At 38.9% G+C, this 15,257-nt stretch overlaps 1 protein-coding gene across 4 annotated transcripts in view; it reads left to right on the top strand.

Moving 5' to 3' along the window:
* Window positions 1-15,257, top strand: part of LOC125252366 (solute carrier family 22 member 4-like) — a 28,566-nt gene that overhangs the window by 10,033 nt on the left and 3,276 nt on the right. For 3 of the 4 annotated variants that reach the window (XM_048165588.1, XM_048165590.1, XM_048165589.1), the window contains 7 exons: window positions 706-809; window positions 1,350-1,504; window positions 1,766-1,937; window positions 2,670-2,796; window positions 4,834-4,931; window positions 7,801-8,015; window positions 12,363-12,545. In XM_048165588.1, coding sequence (XP_048021545.1) covers window positions 706-809; window positions 1,350-1,504; window positions 1,766-1,937; window positions 2,670-2,796; window positions 4,834-4,931; window positions 7,801-8,015; window positions 12,363-12,545 — 1,054 coding nt within the window. Of the gene's footprint in view, window positions 1-705; window positions 810-1,349; window positions 1,505-1,765; window positions 1,938-2,669; window positions 2,797-4,833; window positions 4,932-7,800; window positions 8,016-12,362; window positions 14,089-15,257 lie in introns of all 4 variants that reach the window. The other variant, XR_007181214.1, reaches the window with a different exon arrangement.

Below are 15,257 nucleotides of genomic sequence, written 5' to 3'. Positions count from 1 at the left end.
GATTGTGTTCCCATGGCATCAGCCAAAGACTGATTCAATGCGAGTAAACTTTATCGATAAGCGAACGTCTCGGTTACCTGCCCGTTTTGCACCATAGGTTTGTGCAGTTGCACATACGTGATTTAATCAGGCTTCAGCATTCTTGGAGGAAAGGAGTTTTCCCCATAGCATAAGCTACAATGCTTGTTCCCATCATCTCAGGGAACCGATGTAACGTCAGTAACCAAGACGTTAATAACTGTGTTTTTATTTTTATTTTTTACAGTAAGTTACTTGTCAATAGCTGCCAGTAAATAGCTGTTTTTATTTTACAGTAAGTTACTTGTCAATATCTGCCAGTTAATAACTGTTTTCATTTTACAGTGTTATTGTCAAACAAAGGATATATCATTGACTTGGATTTTGAGTTAAACTATGGGTTTCACAGAGAACAAGCATTTGTGTAAATGGGATTTTAGCTAGAAATTCATAGAGTTACTGTTAGAGCCCTTGTGACAGCTTCTCCATGTGACAGCTAGCCCGTCACCATTTTTCCTGTATTCAATCAGGATCACTCCATTCACTCCATCAATATAAATCACTCCATTCAGTGGCTTTCATGGACCAAATGTAGATTTTAAAAGCTTAACTTTGAACAGTTTTTTTATTTTCTTTCTACAAATGAATATAATCACTTAAAAACCTGCATTGTTTGTTCGACGGCAGTGGGATTTGGTGTGTTCAGATGACTGGAGAGTTCCATTGTCCACATCACTCTTCTTCTGTGGTGTTTTGACTGGTTCTATGATCTCTGGACCGATATCTGACAGGTTAGAAAGCATCAAAACTTTTTTTCCCGACAAGCCACATGTGAATATCATTATTTAATGACAAGCACAAAGATCCCGTTTGGCAAAGAATAAGGCCATTCGTCATCCTGATTGTGATTTCAGGATTGCAGTATGATTGCAAGTGTGATATTGTTTATTAAACTGCAGTATCAAGAGCAAGTCATTAGTGTGATGCACCATTTAGTATGTTTTTTTTCTCTGTCAATGAAAAACGTTCCAAAAAGGAAAATCTTCAAGTTTTGCATGTCATAACACAGAAGGCTGGGCTGGGATCAGTGTATTGGGTTAATTCAGGATAATTGGGACATTTTTTCCCAGTCTCAATGGCAAAAATTGTTACATAGGACAAGTGGCTGCATGGTCTGTTGCTATAGTTATCATTATGCATACTTTCCACAATTGATTGAAATTGTGAATGGACTAGATACAGAGCTTCACTTCACTGCACTTTTATGAAAATGGGTGAAAACTGTAATGTTGCCTGTTGGAAATAAACTTGTTTTTTTTCTTGGTTTTCAGGTTTGGCAGGAAAATAGTTCTGTTTGTTACCATGATGATTCAGACAGTATTCACCTTAATTCAAGTCTTCTCCCCATCTTGGTTGATTTTTTGCATATTGTTTTTCATTGCTGGAATGGGCCAAATTTCAAACTATTTGGTAGCATTTGCTTTAGGTAAAGGCTTTTGATGTGCTGTGATTTTGTGTGTGTTTGTGTGTATGCTTTATATTACATTATATTACATTGAAAATAATGACTGGCAGCAGCCGCAGCACAATTGTTCTACTAACACATTTTTAGGTTGGGTTTAAAAATTGCATCGCAAACGCATGTTTTTGTCTTGGAATATACTTTGAAAATATTCTCAAAAATTCAGACTGTAGAATCTACTATTTTATTATTTATTTATTTTTTTACGAAATGTCCTTCCCCTAGGAATGGAAATATTGAGCCCATCCATTCGTGACCTCTACTCCACTCTTGGCGTGTGTCTTTTCTTTTCAATTGGGTATATGATGCTTCCACTGGCTGCCTACTTCCTGCGAGACTGGAGAACACTGCTGATGGCCCTCACCGTCCCTGGATTCTTCTGCATAGCCCTTTGGTGGTAAGTGTTTGCTATGGGACAGGTGCTGTTTAATAATGCACCACACATCAGAAGAACAGTCATAGTTTGTATAGTCAACATTTGCTTGGCAAAGTGGCATGTGCATAAGACAGCTTGCCCATCCTGTCAGATCTAAGAAAATACATTATTTTTCACCATATTTTAAACTTCCATCAAGAGTTTAGGACTCACAGCTCAGTTTTAAAGCTCTCTGGCCTCAGACTCGCCCATGTGGATTCTGCAGATTTGAGACTCTACACTTTAAAAAAAAATGTTCAATGAGGTTCTATTGTCATAGTTGGGCTGTAAGGAGTATTAAAACAAAGAACTCGGGGCACTAGAAACATGAACAGAACAACCAAACACAATGCAACAAGAACTGACAAAGAACTGATGAAAACAGAGCATAAACAGACAGACTAAACCAATCAACGAAATGAATAACAGTTAAACTTAATTAGGCTAACTGGCACACACAAAGACACTAGGTCAACATACACAAACATGAAACTGAAACAGAACAGAACCAAACCAAAACCATATACCAGAAAACTATACCAGAATATACACGTTACATCTATAGAGAACTCTAGGGTTCTTGACACAATTTTAAAGAACTTCTAAATAAGGAGAAATGCCTTAAACATGACCTAAACCAGAATAGGATCTTACATTCCAGTTTCTTTTTGCTGCAGTAAATAAGTATAATGCAGGATCTTTTGTTGTTTGCAGGTTTATTCCAGAGTCTCCTCGATGGTTGCTGTCTCAAGGGAGGGTTGATGAGGCCGAGGCAATTCTGAGAAAGGCTGCCAAGATGAACGGGGTTAAAGCCCCTGATGTCATTTTCCCCCTGCATCAGGTGAAACCCACACCGGCCTGTGCTTTAATGGCACACGGTGCTTTAAACAGTCTCATTTAGATCCTCATATGACAAAAGCTCTTCAGCCCCTTTTATTTTCTGTTGAACTCAGTCTAAATTGATTTACTACTAGAGGGGTCATATATTGAGGAGTTGAAAGAGTTCAGTGCATTTGAAAGCATGGCATAATTTAGGCTTGTTTAATCTATCTCACACCTAGTTACAAATTACTCTGCTTTATGACATAGCAGAAGCATAGCTGCAAGAAGAGTTTAACCTACAGTATTTTTTTTTACTGCATGTCACAAATTCACTACAAGCGTATTTACCAGCACAGTTTTGTGCAATATAAGCTTTAATGAAGCAACATATTTAGATAATGTAACAGAGTTAGCTTTTTACTCGCCGACCGAAAAAGATGTTGGACAGGCACTCAAACACCACTTCAGTCATGACCAGTTCTGTCAGATAATAATGACATGGACTTGGTATGGTTCTGATCTTGTCAAACTCCTCGCCCATTTGAGTTTAGACAGCAGCAGATCAAACCCCCAGAAGTAACCTAACCTTAACCACTGGTTTAGATAGATCAATAGCAGACTAACTTTAAGATGCAATGTCATATAGCTGTGACGCTGAAGATAAAACCCATGTCGAAGCAAGCCGAGGCATATAAGCATAGGAAGTCATAGGCAACAAGCATCGAACTGGACAATTTCTACTTAGTATGGCAACATTTAAATGCATGGAAATTACTAATATGCCAGTGCATTGTCTTCAGTATTATACTTCAGCAATCCTGTATTTATGGTAACCCTCATTATAATTGCATCTACCATAATATAAGTTATTCCACAACTCCTAGAAACAGGCATATCAATGAACAGACTTTTCAAAGACGAAAGTTCATAATCCAGAGCTCAAGTAATTTAGTAATCTAGTTCAGGTGTATGATTAAGCCATTGAGGAGAATTACTTGCCAATAAATGACAAGAATCTCTTACGATACTTGCACAATATTAAAAGTGCTGTTTAGATGTTTAACTCCATGAAAACATAAACATGCAAAAAATGGAAAACAATTACAAAAACAGTGTATTTTTGAACACGTTTCAATATAAGTTGCAACAAAACGGTAGTAGAGACAGATATTATTTTCAAATTCTGCTTTGACTTTTAAAAGTCTTCCTTGAGTATGAATATGGAATAAAATGTTTAGAAAATAGAGCAACCGAAGTGAGAAAAGAACTGTTTAATTTGCAGTGTGACTCATAAACTCATGTGCCGTTCAAGGTAACACTAAAAATAAGCTGACTGATGCTATAGCTAATTTAAATAACATTTTATTAAAATGGCCAAGCACTTTCAGTTTTGTTTGTTTGTTTTTGTCTTGTTTGTGTGTTTTTTTGTCTAACCCTATCACAGCATCCCTATACTGTATATATGGTCCATTCATTATTATCAGCAGCTTTATTGCATTGCTCAGGAGCTAATTACCCTCCTCCATCCCCAGCTCCACCTGTCGTCTAGTCAGGGCTTGCTATTCCTCTTCAAATCAGACAATTTTTTCTTAAATTATGTTGTACTTTAATTATTGAACATCAATGATATCTGCAATACATTTATGTTGGTTGTGTTTTGTTACCTTGAGAAGGGTTATTGTTCTTGCCCAGAACAGAACCATACCGTCAATCCAAACTCCATGCTGATTGTCAATCATTTTTGATGATAGTGGTCCTGACAGAATTTTATTCAGATAAACTATCTCCCAACTGCATACAAGCAGCAAACTGACACGCAAACCGCCGAAACTGAAAGTTCAGCATCACATCCTGAAGCTCAGTGACTAATTCAGAAGCTTAAAAATGGTACCTCATGACAAAAAGGTTGCCGGCCCCTGCTCTTGGATGTTCTTATGACTGTCCACATGAGGATGCTTTTTTGTTTTAGCTGTGTATATCAGATGATCTTTTGCTTACACTGTGTTTTGACAGTGCTGTATAACAAGACATGTTTGTTGTGACACGTGCGCTACAGTCAAGAGAAAACGCTGGAAGGTTGCAGACCTACAGTCTCTGTGACCTGGTGAAGTCCAGCAACATCTGCTGCATTACTGTCCTGCTGTGCCTGGTCTGGTGAGAGCGCTTACATGTACTCAAGATACACATGGGCTGCATCCAAAATCGCATACTTCTCTACTATATAGTGGATGAAAAACAGTATGTTACAAAATAAGGCCGAATTCACAGTACTCATAAAAGTGCAGACAAAAAGTACCCGGATGACCTACAACTTAAGGCGAGATGCTGAAGTGTGCATACGATGGAAACTTTACTATCCCATGAGGCCTATATAGAATATACTTTTAATGGCCACAAAGTACTTATTCAAAATAAGTACCTGAAAGAGTGTGCGATTCTGGACGCAGACATTGTCTTGTTCAAGATGTGTATTAGTTCATACAGTATATAAGTACCCCATTACATCGTACAGATTTGTGTTTAGTTATTCAGTCAAACTGCACATTTGTATATCCATAGCTGTTTTTACATATACACCGTGTTCCAAATTATTATGCAAGTGACATATCAGTAAGATTTCAGTACAATAAACAATCAGATTTGAATTGTTCTAAGAAAATGTTTGTTTGTTTGTTTGTTTGTTTATCCATGTCTTGCTAGATAACTGGTATCAATCTCAGACAAAATAATTTGCCAGGTCTATGGAAACCCTACTTAGAGGTTGCTCCACATTATTAAGCAAGTCACAGTTCTCATGCAATATCTGGAGGAAGAAAGATCTTTCTGAAGATGGAAAGCATGAAATGGTGCAATGCTGTGCAAAAGGCATGAAAACAAACAATATTGTGTGAAACTGAATGGAGATTATCAAATTATCATAAGACTATAAATGTTTCTCTTTGTGAGATTTGGTTAGTGGTGTCTAAAATGCATATTTACGCACAACTGTCAGCCTGCATGGAGAGCTTCTTGAGACTCCAGAGACACCTGCAGCTTCAAATACCTGTTTGCTGCTCAAGACTGGCTTTTTTTATAGCTGCCCTTTTAATACAATTAATTTTTTTGGCAGGAACTTTCATTAATAAGCCTTTATCTGACCGAGTTCTGCTGTTCTCTAAATCACTCACAAATCTTATGATAATTCGATAATCTCCATTCAGTTTCACACAATATTAGTTGTTTTCATGCCTTTTGCAGAACATTGCGCCATTTCATGCTTTTTATCTTCAGAAAGATCTTTCTTCCTCTCCATATTGCATGAGAACTGTGACTTGCTTAATAATGTGGAACAACCTCTAAGTAGGGTTTCCATAGACCTGGCAAATTATTTTGTCTGAGATTGATACCAGTTATCTAAAAAGACATGGATAAATAAACAAACAAACATTTTCTTAGAAAAACTAAAATCTGAATGTTTATTCTACTGAAATCGTACTGATATGTCGCTTGTATAATAATTTGAAACGCAGTGTAGTCACAATACTGTAACAAGCATTAAAATACCCCAGATGTCAGAGACCACTAGTGAAAATTCTATGAGGCACCCAATGGAACCCTTTATGGTTCTACATCAGTGTCCAAAAAGTGATGAATGGAGGGGAGATTTGTTTTTGATGACCCTACAAGTTTGATTAAACCATTAAAATATAAGGGAAATATTTTAGATTTTTTAAATATGAGGGAAGAACAAAACAATACATTTGGCTGAGGTATTTGTCTGACAAAATTATTTGGCATTATTTTTTTTTTGCATGTGTTCATAATTTCTGGTTTTTCTAATTTATTTTCATGAATAAAACAATTGACTCCATGCACAACTATGCAATATGCTTACAAAAACGTTTACAATTATTTTTAAAAATATTTGACATCAATTTTCACTTTTGGCCACTACTAAGTATAGAACCTTTTCTTCTAAGAGTGAGCATAACAACATGAATGCAGAGTAAAAAAAAATGATGTGAAAAGCTTAACTTTCTGTAAATGTCTCAGTATTTGTTGTGTCTCTTTTCTGTGTTCTCCAGCAGAGCATCTGTACAAAAAAATCACACTTGATTAGAAATATAGCAGATACTTAAATCATTGCATTTATGGTTTAAAAATGTTGTTCAACTGGATTCAAACTTATTTAGATTTTGAATCCCAGATTTTGTTGTGGTTATATGTTGGTTATTAGTCATGCAGGAAACAAATAAAAGTGCAACATCTTATATAAAACCAGAATAATATTTTAAAGTGTATATTAAAGGTCCCGTTCTTCGTGATCCCATGTTTCAAACTTTAGTTAGTGTGTAATGTTGTTGTTAGAGTATAAAATTTGTAAAATTTTAAAGCTCAAAGTTCAATGCCAAGCGAGATATTTTATTTAACAGAAGTCGCCTACATCGAACGGCCAGTTTGGACTACATCCCTCTACTTCCTTCTTTAATGACGTCACTAAAACAGTTTTTTGACTAACCTCCGCCCACAGGAATACACAAGAGTTGCGTTTGTAGAGTGTGTTTGTCGCCATGTCGTCGAAACGCTGTTATTTTCATCCCGCAGTCCAATCACCGGGTCTGATTCCGGCTCAGATTGATAGGGTAAAATTAAAGACATGTTTACAATAACACTGAGCGCGTGCATCTCCACGTTATGGTAAGAGGCGTGACCTTTCCGGGCAAGATGCGCTAAACTGCTGTCGAATCACAACACAGGAACCGCTGGCACAATCAGAACTCGTTACGTATTTCTGAAGGAGGGACTTCATAGAACAAGGAAGTCATCAGCCCGTTTTTATGACAGTGGAAACAGCGGTATACAGATAAGTAAATTATGTGAAAAATACTGTGTTTTTTTACACGCGAAACATGAACACATGTTATATTGCACACTATAAACACAATCAAAGCTTCAAAAAACCACGAAAAACGGGACCTTTAATCTCTGTATACTATACCATGTGATTGGACCTGCCACTCACTTGCTGACTTTCTTCTGTAAGGTTTTCTGTTTCGATTGGATACAATGCCTTGTCTCTGAACACGTCCAGTCTGCATGGGAACATCTACCTGAACTGCTTCCTGTCAGCAGTAGTGGAAGTGCCTGCGCTCATCATGGCCTGGCTGATGCTCCGCCACTGGCCACGCCGCCTCTGCATGACCTCCACCCTGTCATTAGGGGGACTGCTGCTTCTCTTCATACACCTCATACCAGAACGTGAGAAATTTAACTGTGATGTAGTATGAAAGATATTCTTTAAAAGATATGTTTCAGCAGATATAGAGAATAAAAGGTTTAGTGTTCACTTTTGATTGTGCTTAATCCTTATGCGGTGTTCCATGGTTCCCTGAGAAGGGCAATGCATCCTTTAGAGGATGGGGAATGCCTACTACGTGATTGGTGTCTGAAGAATATGAGTAAATGCGACAATTTAATTGGACGATGACAGTCCATGACGTCACTACTGGGGTGACTGTGAGTATATAAGAGCACCTGTAATAGATGTCATCAACTTCTTTGTCTGAAGGAGACGGAGATGGGCAGGACCGATGCATGGCAGAGAGACGCAGTGTCTCATTCCCTTTCTCAGGGAATCATGGTTACAGGCGTAACCTGAGACATTCCCTTTTGAATGGGAACTGGCACACTTTGGGGAACCAATGCCCACTCAGCCATGCTGTGGGAATAACTGCCTAATAGACTGTGACAAGCACAAAAAAGGACTCACCGGACTTATGTACCGGAGTCAGATTCCCTCACTCAGGTCCACGAAACTGTCAAAGACACCATTCCCACCACCCAAGCTCTAAGTCCTAAGATGAATGGAGCTCAAGGTCTGGTAATATCAGCTTGTACACCAAACATAATCTTTAAGGGAATGCTGGCACAGGAAAACAGTAGTTTCCTCGCCTGTCACTCAGGACCTAAGGGAGGTGTCTACAACCCGAATTCCGGAAATGTTGGGACGTTTTTTAAATTTGAATGAAATGAAAACTAAACGACTTTCAAATAACATGAGCCAAAGTTTTATTCACAATAGAACATAGTATAATATAACAAATGTTTAAACGTTTTTATGCACGCTTCAGAAGGCCTTTATTAACCCCCTGGAGTCGTATGGATTACTTTTATGATGGATGGATGTGCTTTTTTGGACTTCAAAATCAGGAGCACCATTCACTACCATTATAATGCTTGGAAGAACCAGGATTTATTTTTTAATATAACTCTGATTGTGTAAATCATGGGATAATTTTGGGGTGAACTATCCCTTTAAGGACCCTAATTCAGGTCTTATGCACTGCACTGACATAAATACCTGTTTAACAGTAGCCCAAAACATTGGGGGAAACAGAAACAGGGGGATGTTACTTCCCTCTAAAGCATGGCTGTTTACCAGCACACTTGGTCTCAGTGACCTCCCTCAAATCCCTCTTTAGCCTCCTCTGGTCACCCCTTCTCTGCATCCTGCTCTTTGATGGAGGAGGGGTACGGTTAGCGATGCTATGCCTCCGTCTGCGGTCCTCAGACTCAAAGGTTTGAGGTGCAGGTCTGAGACGGTGCAGTATTAATCTCTTAAACACTGCAGACAGCACCCTCACCACTCTGAACCTCTCAGCCACCATCTCGACGGATGTGCTGGAAAAAAACAGAAGTGATACTGGTACATCGAGGAGAAAACTTTTTTCTTTCTCCCTAATGTGAGCCAGGTTAATCCACAGATGGCCACCATAGCTGCCATCGATCAGCCGATAGCGGCAGCTGTTTGCTTGGTGGCACGGAGAGCAATATCTGAGGTTCGGTGCCCTGGCTTTCATCCAGATCCTTAAGCAGGTCCACACTGGTAGGCTTGCAACACAGCCATTGTGTCTAAATGGAAGACTCACAGGAGCTGCACATTTATGGCCAGCCAGAAATCAGTTGTCTAAATGCCTACGAGCAATCTGAAGCCTCACAAATTTCCAGGGGAGATCTGTTCTCTCTGTAGTGCGGGCCATAACTTCTAGCAGCTCTACAAACTTGGGGTAGGCAGGCTAAGAGGGCTCCATAAGCATATCTTCAACCTCCACAGCCACAACTTGCTTTTCCTGGCTGGAAGCCAAAAGAGTGTTGTCTACTAGATTGGATGACTTGTTTAGAAAAAGCATATCGGCATCTAGCTGTCGGGGAACAAGTGATATACATACCTCAAACAAATTCCTCCGTCAGCTCTACCTGTGATCCCCACGATCTGAGTCCCCACTGAGCCTCGGCTGCAGCAGGTCTGAAACCTCGGGTGCAGATGCCTGTCCTAATTCCCTTGAGAAAATAGACAGACGTGAACGGTGCTTATTCGTGGAGAAGACCTCGCAATCCACACATTAGAGTTGTGACGTTCGCGAACGAACCGATTCTTTTGAACGTCTCATAAACATGAACGATGGGAGCCGAGTCGCGGCTGGAGGGGAGCCGTTCTTTCTGTCGTTCTTTTTTCCTATGCGTGTTTCACACAGATGCACACAAATGAGCTCCTCCGCGAGACAGAACAGTTATAGGGGGAGGGGCGCACCCAGCGCAGATATTAGTTATTAGTTGTGAATGAATGAATGAATGAATGAATGAGGCATTTATATAGCGCTTTCATATGTACTACTGTACACCCAAAGCGCTTTACAATCATATCAGGGGTCTCTCCTCATCCACCACCAGTGTGCAGCATCCACTTGGATGATGCGACGGCAGCCACAGTACAACGGCGCCAGTGCGCTCACCACACACCAGCTGAAGGTGGAGAGGAGAGAGAGTGAAAGAGCCAATTCAATGGATGGGGATTATTAGGAGGCCGTGATTGGTAAGGGCCTATGGAGGGAATTTGGCCAGGACACCGGGGTTACACCCCTACTCTTTACGAGAAGTGCCATGGGATTTTTAATGACCACAGAGAGTCAGGACCTCGGTTTAACGTCTCATCCGAAGGACGGAACACGAAGTTGTGCACGCATCCTTCACGTGAGTACTCCAGTGGAAAAAAACCCTGCGTTCCTCTGTCATTGGGTAGGAGCGGAAGTTGAAGGGGCTGATGTCCTATTTGCAAAGTTTACAGTAGTAATAGTATGTAGTATGTAGACATTTCCATTTTATTTATTCTAATTTTATCTACTTTAAATATTTTTTGTTTTCTATCAAAATGTTCTTGTGTGATAACAATGTTCTTGTGTGGAAGTGTTTGTAGTAAAAGCTGTTTTGCACAGAAATTCATTGCAGCCGGCTTTGTTTTTGATGTTTATTTGTGAGTAGGTATTGTATGAATAACATAAGTCAACGTAGCTTTACACACACACACACACACACACTTTGTACTAAAGGTAAATCCAAAATAGTGATGTCACTGTCTAAGCAGAGGGATTTGTGCAACCCTATGGAATATAGTCCACACATGACAAATGAGGTAATAATCAATATTTCAGAATAATTAAAACTCAGATATTGGTGTGTGATATCCGAGTTTTAATTATTTGACTACAAATCTCACCTCATCATTCCTCCCAGTGATTATTTCCAGGATAAACTGAGATGCCTCCTAAATTGGCTTCTTAAAACTGACTAAATATTTAAAAAGAGCCAAAAGAGCCGTTCTTTTGAACGGCTCTTTGAAAGGAACGGATCGCGAAGATCCGGATCCCCTCAAAGAGCCATAAATCCCATCACTACCATACATTCTGCCTGCTCGAGGACAGAACTCGCGTGGCACACACTTCCTGAACCACTTGTCAGAGGATGCATCCATTATCCCTAAAGTGCTTCAAAACAAACAGTTTCCTGAAGTCAAAAAAGCTGATGATGTCTATTACAGGTGCCCATATATACTCAGGGTCGCACCAGTAGGACGGCCAATGACATTGTTGCCTTTAAACAAGTGCTTCAGACACTGGTCACACCAGAGGCGTTCCCCAAAGTGGAATTTTTGTAGGCTGGTTGTTTTTGCCCAGGAACATTAGAAGTGTAACAAACTGGAAAGGTCACCAAAATTTCTAAAAAAAATTTGGCAAGTAGTTGTACCCTGAGTGAGTAAAGTCAGTAAGTTTTAGTCCAATGCCATATAACATTATCTTGCATTTTCTGGAAAAAGAAAATCCTCTCTGGGTCAAAATGATCAAATCTGAGGGTTATACCTATTAATTGTCACCATTTGCTGGATTTTCTGGCAAACTTTTCCATGACAGCATGGTAATGAGGATAATCAGCATGGTTTCATTTACTTGAAAACCAAAATCACATATTAAGTCTCATTTTCTGAAATGCAAATGTATCAAAAATAATAAGATAATAATATCTGCCAATAGGGTCAGAAAAAAATATTGTATTTTTCTGACCCCATTTACAGATATTTGTTCTTGTTTTAAGCATAAACTCACTTAATTTTGACACATTTTTCAGAAAATATATCTTCAGTCATTTTGCTTCTGCAGTAAATGTATCTTGTTTTAAGAATGAAAACAAGACAGAAATACAGAGGAAGAATATCATTCTTTTGCAGTATTTGGTCAACTTTGGATGTTATGTTTTGTCTTTTTTAACCTGTAGATATGAGCTCTGTTACCACTGCTCTGGTGATGCTGGGAAAGTTCAGTCTGTCGGCAGCCTTTTCGATCCTGTACCCAGCGACTGCAGAGCTTTACCCCACCATTGTGAGGAGCACGTCTTTAGGAATCTGCTCCATGGCATCCAGAGTCGGCGGCCTTTCTTCACCATACTTCATCTACTTAGGTCACTGAACTCTAGTCTCTATAATCTCTTCTATCTCATCTCCTAAATCCTACATCTACTGTGTAGTTCCTCATGTAAGGAAGGATTCTGTCACTCAGAAAGGCTATCCCACTGGATCACATTCACAGAAGCTGGTATTTTTGTCGCATTTTCCACTGCAAATATCTAAAAATTCTTAAAAGTTAGCTATTGTTCGGACACTCTTACTTCTCTACACTATTGTCTCTCGCCTTTATGTCATATCTTCTCATTTTAACTTTACCAATTCAGCACAGTGCTCAAACTGCCACAGACTTCTACTAAAGTTTGCAGTTTTTGAAACAAATTTACTTGCGGTCCTGTCAGAACTGCCAGAAAACACAGGAAAGCTTCATCAGTCCAGCACTCTGATAGCCCTTACAAAAAATAAGTATACTTTAAGTTAATTTTATTAAGTATACTTAAGTAAAGTTGTAATTATATTTTTAAGTATACTTTATGTAGTAAGAATACTAATATTATTGTACTAGTAGTATACTTGCAAATGAACTGTTTCAATACTACTTGGGACTAAACTGGCCCACTTTTTAGTGTATAAGAATATACTTTTAAGTATACTTTAAGTGTAATAGTAGTAAATTTTGGTCACACAACTATTTTACAACTAAGTTTTTCCTTTGTACTGCATCTGTACTACAAGTGAACGTTACAGGTATCTATTTACTAGTCAAATACTTGTAGTACATTTTTTTAGTTTATGAAAGTACACTTTGAAGTGTACTCTCAGTAAACTACTAGTTTAGTAGTTTTATACTGCAAGTATACTTGTAAGTTTTATTTAGGTGAACACAACATCATTCCTATAGTTAACTATTTCTATATTATTTTACATTTAAGGTTGCTACTATGTTCCTATTTAGGTATTAATTTTTATACTTGAAACGTACTGTATGTTTATGGTCTAAATACATTGCTACACAAAACATGCAAAATGAGAGGACTGAACTTTATTGACAACTTCAGTCTTTTCTGGATTAAAAGACAACTGCTTACAGACGGCCTCCACCCAAACAAACATGGCCACAGGACTTCACATCAGCACCTGAATGTGAATGATGTATCCTACAAGGACAATGATAACATCAAGCAGCCACAACAAGCACTGCTCACGGACACAATCTCAGCTGAGCCTGCCCAAAAATGTTCTTTACAGAGAGACTGTGACGAACTACAACTGCTACAAGTTGCGACACCCAAGGATAACCTCTAGGAAAAGTGGGGGAAGACAGGATAACATATTTAAGCTCCAATCGCACCAGAGCCACAGCCCCTCTCACCAGACACATTATCCTTCTTCCCTGCATCCCCGCTTCTGAGCTTCTCAGAGAGAATGAAAGAACCGGTGTATGCCGGAACCAAACTATCCCACTCTATTGCTGCGAGCCCCTAGATATCAACCAAAAAGCGGCAAGCCCCGCAACTACCAAAGCCTGTGGGCCCAGCTCGCCCTCCTCCTGTGAGAGATCTCCCAGCTCGTCCCCACACCCTCCTCCATCTGTTCTAGGTGAACCAAAAACAACTGATAACAGCTCTCACTGATATGTGTCGAATCCCTGCTATGATAATAGTTACTGTCTCATATGTTTACAGAACAAGCGGGAACTCAGTGTGCCTGTAGCTTTCTCTATTTGTGTTCTATTACATGATAGAAAATCTAAAGCCTTCTCTTGTCATACAGCAAACCCATTTAATCTGCTGCCTATTAAACATCAATCTGAGATTGCTGTGGGGACAAAAACTGACACTGTTAAATTAGCACTTTTTAAAATCCGCAACAAACTTATAGTCAATGACATTATCAACAAAAAAACAGGATTTTATGCTTCTAAATGAAATGTGGCTAGAAGACAGCTTTAGTGCAACAGTCCTGAATGAAACAACCCATCCTAACTTACTGTTAAGAGTGTCTGCAGAGCTGTTAGGAGAGGTGGAGGTGTAGCTGCTCTATTTATGTCTAGCAATGCAAGCAAGTGTCTTGTGATGATTACTTGTCCTTTGAAGTATAGCTATGGAACTAGGCACAGCTCATCAAATCTCCTTTTCAATCATTATAAACAGCAACTTAAACAACACCCACACTCTTTTTGCTACTGTTGAGAGATTAACAAACCCCCAAGTCAGATTCCCAGTGAAATGCTCTCAGACAGCAAATGCTGTGAGTTTGCGTCCTTTTTTTTCCTAAGAAGATCAATAATATCAGAACAGCTTATCTTTGTGTTGTGCTGAGGTCAGACAGACTTGTCCACAATTTCAGAAATTAGTCACTCTGATTTCAAGGCAACTGATGGTAAAATCTTGAAAGAAACTGTACAGCATTTTAAAACATCCTTTTCCTTTTTTTTTTTTTTTTTTTTCCCAAATCTGTGTTAGAAGCTGATCTCCTAGAAGTGGTAAACACCTCACTTCTTTTTTGGACTTTTCCAAAGTTCCTTAAAATTGCAATAGCTAAGGCACTCCTGATCCTCGGGATAACACCATATTGAGCAACTACAGATCTCAAATCTTCCTTTCTTTAGCACGATAATCAAAAAAGTTGTTTTCAAACAGCTGAACAAATTCTTAACATTGAATGGATACTTTGACATCTTTCAATCTGGTTTCTGACCTCATCACAGCACAGAGACAGCGCTCATTAAGATAATAAACAATATTCGCTTAAATACTGATACAGGC

Source organism: Megalobrama amblycephala, linkage group LG18 (assembly GCF_018812025.1).
Source record: "Megalobrama amblycephala isolate DHTTF-2021 linkage group LG18, ASM1881202v1, whole genome shotgun sequence".
Taxonomy (NCBI): Eukaryota; Metazoa; Chordata; class Actinopteri; order Cypriniformes; family Xenocyprididae; genus Megalobrama; species Megalobrama amblycephala.
The sequence above is the reverse complement of the archived record's forward strand: the minus strand, read 5'-3'. Positions and strand labels throughout refer to the sequence as shown.